A 4,721-nucleotide genomic window follows, 5' to 3' on the forward strand; every position below is an offset into this window, starting at 1 on the left:
CCAACGTTTCCACAGATTTCTCACGCCCAAAGCGAGATTTCCCTCCATCACAGAAGCTACCTGAGAAAGTCCTAAGTAAACATTTAAAAATAAACAAGGAAAATATAGGAGGAGTACTAGCACTTCCCTATCAGATGATGTCCAATTGTCTGGTTATATCATCCAATAATGCCCCAGGAAAAATCTCTCTTCATTTCTGAATTCGTGGCCTTTTGTCTCACCCTGCAAACTTTAAACTTTCAGGCTTTTCAGCGCTCGAATAGCCCCAGCGCTACGGCCTCGCACTATAAATATGACCCCCCCTGGCCTCTGCTTCTGCACAGACATCGATCTTTCTCTACTTGTTCTTCTTCCCATCGCCGGCCTCTGTGCCCCAGTGTGAGAGCAATGGTAGTTCTCGGGGGAAGAGTTGCATGGGCATGCTCGGTGCTGCTGCTGTTGCAGCTCGCCGGGGCGTCGCATGTCGTCTACGAGACCCACCTCCTGGAGGCGGAGGCGGCGGCGGCCGACGTGCCGCCTTCGATTCTTGACCCCGAGCTGAGCACGGGGTACCACTTCCGGCCGATAAAGAACTGGATCAACGGTACATGCCCACTGACCCATCTCTCCTGCTCGAGCTAGAGCGAAGCTTAGAGCTAGCTAGGCAGACCTCCTTCTTTTGCATGGCTAAAGAAACCAACGGTGTGTAGTAGCACTAGCTCGTCCTTGCTCTTCGGACAACTGAACTTCAAAACCATGCATGGCCGGCGGAGGGTGGGTGGTCAGTTTCTTGGGCCATACAAGAAACTTTCGTAATCGTGTCCATTTATGTTTTGTTACTAAATTTAGCTAGGTCATACGGTGCTCAGTTTGTGTAGTACCACTATACTGCTTTACAAGAAGCAATAACATGCATGCTTTAGGACTAGCTCTCAGTGAACTGACTACGGTCACGGGGCTCCTCCGGTGTCCAGTGAGCTAGAGCTGCTTTAGCTAGCTTGCACTTGTGTGGCCTGAGCAGTATCCTACTCCTAATACCGTGGATTAGTTTAATAACGATGCATATATTTTATTTTATTTGCAAAGGTTTATAACTGGCTCTAACTTGACGGGTTTTTTTTATCATCATCATGTTGGTGGTTGCCGGATGCCACGCCAGATCCCAACGGTACGTCGTCCTTCTCCCGCGCTTGTTTTAATATCCTGTCACGCGTCTCTGTCGCGTCTTCAATTTGATGCTATCTGCTACAAGAATCCGTGTTCTGCAACTTGCAACCCCGTTGAACAGCAACGCCTTTTCGTCCTGATTATACGTACTAGCTAAACAACACATATACAGGCATGCATGCATGCATGCTGCATGGCTCGTGAACTCGCAGCCCCATACACAAACCATTAACGAATGAAAATAATTGGCTCGCCATTAACCTTCACTGAGATAATCTCTTCATGGGAATGTGAACTGGACTTGTGATTTGGTGAAATTTGGTGCATGCAGCGCCCATGTTCTACAAGGGGTGGTACCATTTCTTCTATCAGTACAACCCCAAGGGGGCGGTGTGGGGCAACATCGTGTGGGCGCACTCGGTGTCGCGCGACCTCATCAACTGGGTGGCGCTGGAGACGGCCATCCAGCCCAGCATCAAGTCCGACAAGTACGGCTGCTGGTCGGGCTCGGCCACCATCCTGCGCGACGGCACGCCGGCGATCATGTACACGGGCATCGACCGCGGCGACATCAACTACGAGGTGCAGAACATCGCCTTCCCCAAGAACAAGTCGGACCCGCTGCTCCGCGAGTGGGTCAAGCCCAAGAGCAACCCGATCATCGTGCCGGAGGGCGGCATCAACGCCACCCAATTCCGGGACCCGACCACCGCGTGGTACGCCGACGGCCACTGGCGGCTGCTCATCGGCGCCCTCTCTGGCGCGTCCCGCGGCGTGGCGTACGTGTACCGGAGCCGCGACTTCATGCGGTGGACGCGGGTGAGGAAGCCGCTGCACTCGGCGCCCACGGGGATGTGGGAGTGCCCGGACCTGTACCCGGTCACGGTGGACGGCCGGCAGAACGGGCTCGACACCTCCGTCACGTCCAGCCCCAAGGTGAAGCACGTGCTGAAGAACAGCCTCGACCTGCGCCGCTACGACTACTACACCGTCGGCACCTACGACCGGAAGACGGAGCGGTACGTGCCGGACAACCCCGCCGGCGACGAGCACCACCTGCGGTACGACTACGGCAACTTCTACGCCTCCAAGACGTTCTACGACCCCGTCAAGCGCCGCCGCATCCTCTGGGGCTGGGCCAACGAGTCCGACACCGCCGTCGACGACGTCGCCAAGGGATGGGCCGGAATCCAGGTAGCTGCCTAATCATATCATATGCTGGTGTACGTAGTAACCAAAAAACTTTCACGTGCACCATGCATGCATGGTCTCAGTTATTATCCGTGTGATATTTTCAGGCGATTCCGAGGAAGGTTTGGCTGGACCCGAGTGGGAGGCAGCTGATGCAGTGGCCCGTGGAGGAGCTTGAGGCGCTGAGGGCGAAAAAGCCGGTGAGTCTCAAGGACCGGGTGGTGAAGCGGGGAGAGCACGTCGAGGTCACCGGGCTACGAAGCTCACAGGTGAGCGTGCGTGCCTTTCTGAGTTAGTTCGTGTGCAATCAAGGTGACATTTTCTAGTCTAGGACCAAAAGGCGATCGAGATCACTATGTACGTACTGCCTTGCCTTGAGTGGCGCCGGCCCTGCAGAATATATTGCCCAGCCAGTAGTATGTGTTATCCTGGACCGTGCTATCTTATCCGGCGCGCTTCTCATCCGAGTTGTGTCCAGTGTGCAGTGCCCACTCTCTTGTGCCTTTTCTACTCCGTAGATTTCACTACACCTGTCCTGCACTTTAACCTCAGCTCGGCGTCATGCGTTCTGTTCCGGTCCATTACAGCTTAGAAAACTAGACTCGTCGTCACGCGCACATTGGCATTGGCCTTGCACGCACACCTCCAATCTAGCTAGGCTCCAACTGAACTGGTGCAACCTAACAATAGATCGTTTTAATTTGACCAACATAATGTCTGTTCCCTTTTGTAAGCGTGTGGTGATGAGTTCATGGTTAAGTACCGGACTAACTTGTTTCATCAGGCTGACGTCGAGGTGAGCTTTGAGGTGCCGAGCCTGGAGGGAGCGGAGGCGCTGGACCCGGCGCTAGCCAACGACGCCCAGAAGCTGTGCAGCGTGAGGGGTGCCGACGTGGAAGGCGGCGTGGGCCCCTTCGGTCTGTGGGTGCTCGCCTCGTCCAAGCTGGAGGAGAAGACGGCGGTCTTCTTCCAGGTGTTCAAGGCCGCGCGCAACATCAACAGCACCAAGCCGGTGGTCCTCATGTGCTCCGACCCCACCACGTAATGACATCTCCTGATCCTCATTTCTCCCTTAAATTCATTATTTCTCACGCATGTGACATGCACACATTAGCTAGCGTTGATTTAATGTTGGGCTTCTTTGCTCGGTGCAGGTCATCTTTGAACCCGAACCTCTACAAGCCGACGTTCGCAGGCTTTGTTGATACTGACATAGCGAAGGGCAAGATATCTCTGAGGAGCCTGGTACGATATTGGCTACCATATGTTCCTCATCTCGTACATACAATATATAAGTTAACAAATGGATCATTCGTACTGATTTTGTTTGCCCATACTTTCTCTGTCTAGATTGATCGGTCCGTCATCGAGAGCTTCGGGGCAGGAGGCAGGACCTGCATCCTCTCCCGGGTTTATCCAACGCTCGCCCTAGGCAAGAACGCTCACCTTCATGTTTTCAACAACGGCAAGGCGGACATCAAGGTGTCACAGCTCACGGCGTGGGAGATGAAGAAGCCAGCGCTCATGAACGGTGCTTAGAATTTAGGGTGGATATCTACATGCAGGCTTCCTATACATGTGCCTGAATTTGGCTCACGTTCTGTTAAATTGGTCTCTGGTGAAACATGATTGGTCTGTGAGGGTACGTATGTAGCTAGGTTTGCACGTAGTATAAGTGCACTACGAAGGGATCATTTTGCCCGTAGGAACAATAAAAGTTCTATGCATATTCTGTCGTGCGCATTGGTGGAAAGTATATATATTGTCGGGCGAGTTTTAGCTTCCAAGGTTGCACTCTCTCTATCTAGCCATTATATCAGTAAAGGAAAGGTTCATTTTTGTGAATATGACCATCGCCGGGTTTACATCTGGTCTCTAAACCCTACAACCTGACAAGCTTCACCCATGACGTTTACATTATTTAATTCATTTTTTTTTCAAAAATCAGCCACTTAGAAGTGTAGATCACTCCTGTAAAAATTACATTACCTAAAATTAAAATCTTAATAACAATAAGCAAAATGAAACTACAAATTTATTAAGTGAGATTAAGATTAGGATGTTCGACCTTGTTTTCTAAGGCTTTCAGACTCCCGAAGTGGGGGCATAGCAAGTAGTAGCATCAATGTATCATGCATGCTAAGTTGCTAACTTGGCAATTTGGTTGAGGTGCAATGCCATTAAATGAAGAGCATATTAAGCGATGTGTCACTGTGCGCCATGCAAAACAATAAATGTGTTCATCTAAATACTAACATAGATACTATGCACTGCAAAAGTAGTACTAGTGTGTGATATACTCCACCAGAAGTAGCCTTAGAAAAAGGACCCAAATGCAAAGACTTGACAGCAAAATAAGTAGACAATTAATAGCGATTAATTTT

The 4,721-nt window shown here is 51.1% G+C and overlaps 1 protein-coding gene across 1 annotated transcript; it reads left to right on the top strand.

The window, feature by feature from the left end:
• The first annotated feature begins 295 nt into the window (after window positions 1-295).
• Window positions 296-4,124, top strand: LOC123189157 (beta-fructofuranosidase, insoluble isoenzyme 2). The gene is made up of 7 exons (XM_044601501.1): window positions 296-583; window positions 1,139-1,147; window positions 1,478-2,340; window positions 2,445-2,606; window positions 3,122-3,378; window positions 3,492-3,582; window positions 3,688-4,124. Exons 1-7 carry the CDS (start codon window positions 388-390, stop codon window positions 3,874-3,876), a joined length of 1,767 nt encoding a protein of 588 aa, XP_044457436.1. The 5' UTR covers window positions 296-387; the 3' UTR covers window positions 3,877-4,124.
• The last annotated feature ends 597 nt before the right edge of the window (window positions 4,125-4,721 follow it).

This window comes from Triticum aestivum, chromosome 2A (assembly GCF_018294505.1).
Source record: "Triticum aestivum cultivar Chinese Spring chromosome 2A, IWGSC CS RefSeq v2.1, whole genome shotgun sequence".
Classification (NCBI taxonomy): Eukaryota; Viridiplantae; Streptophyta; class Magnoliopsida; order Poales; family Poaceae; genus Triticum; species Triticum aestivum.

What these genes read in the sequence shown, in the direction of transcription:
- LOC123189157 (XM_044601501.1), top strand. Translation starts at nt 388, where the DNA reads ATGGTAGTTCTCGGGGGAAGAGTTGCATGGGCATGCTCGGTGCTGCTG. An exon ending in CCGGGCTACGAAGCTCACAG is followed by an intron (nt 2,607 to 3,121) that starts GTGAGCGTGCGT and finishes TTGTTTCATCAG; the next exon opens with GCTGACGTCGAGGTGAGCTT. An exon ending in AGATATCTCTGAGGAGCCTG is followed by an intron (nt 3,583 to 3,687) that starts GTACGATATTGG and finishes TTCTCTGTCTAG; the next exon opens with ATTGATCGGTCCGTCATCGA.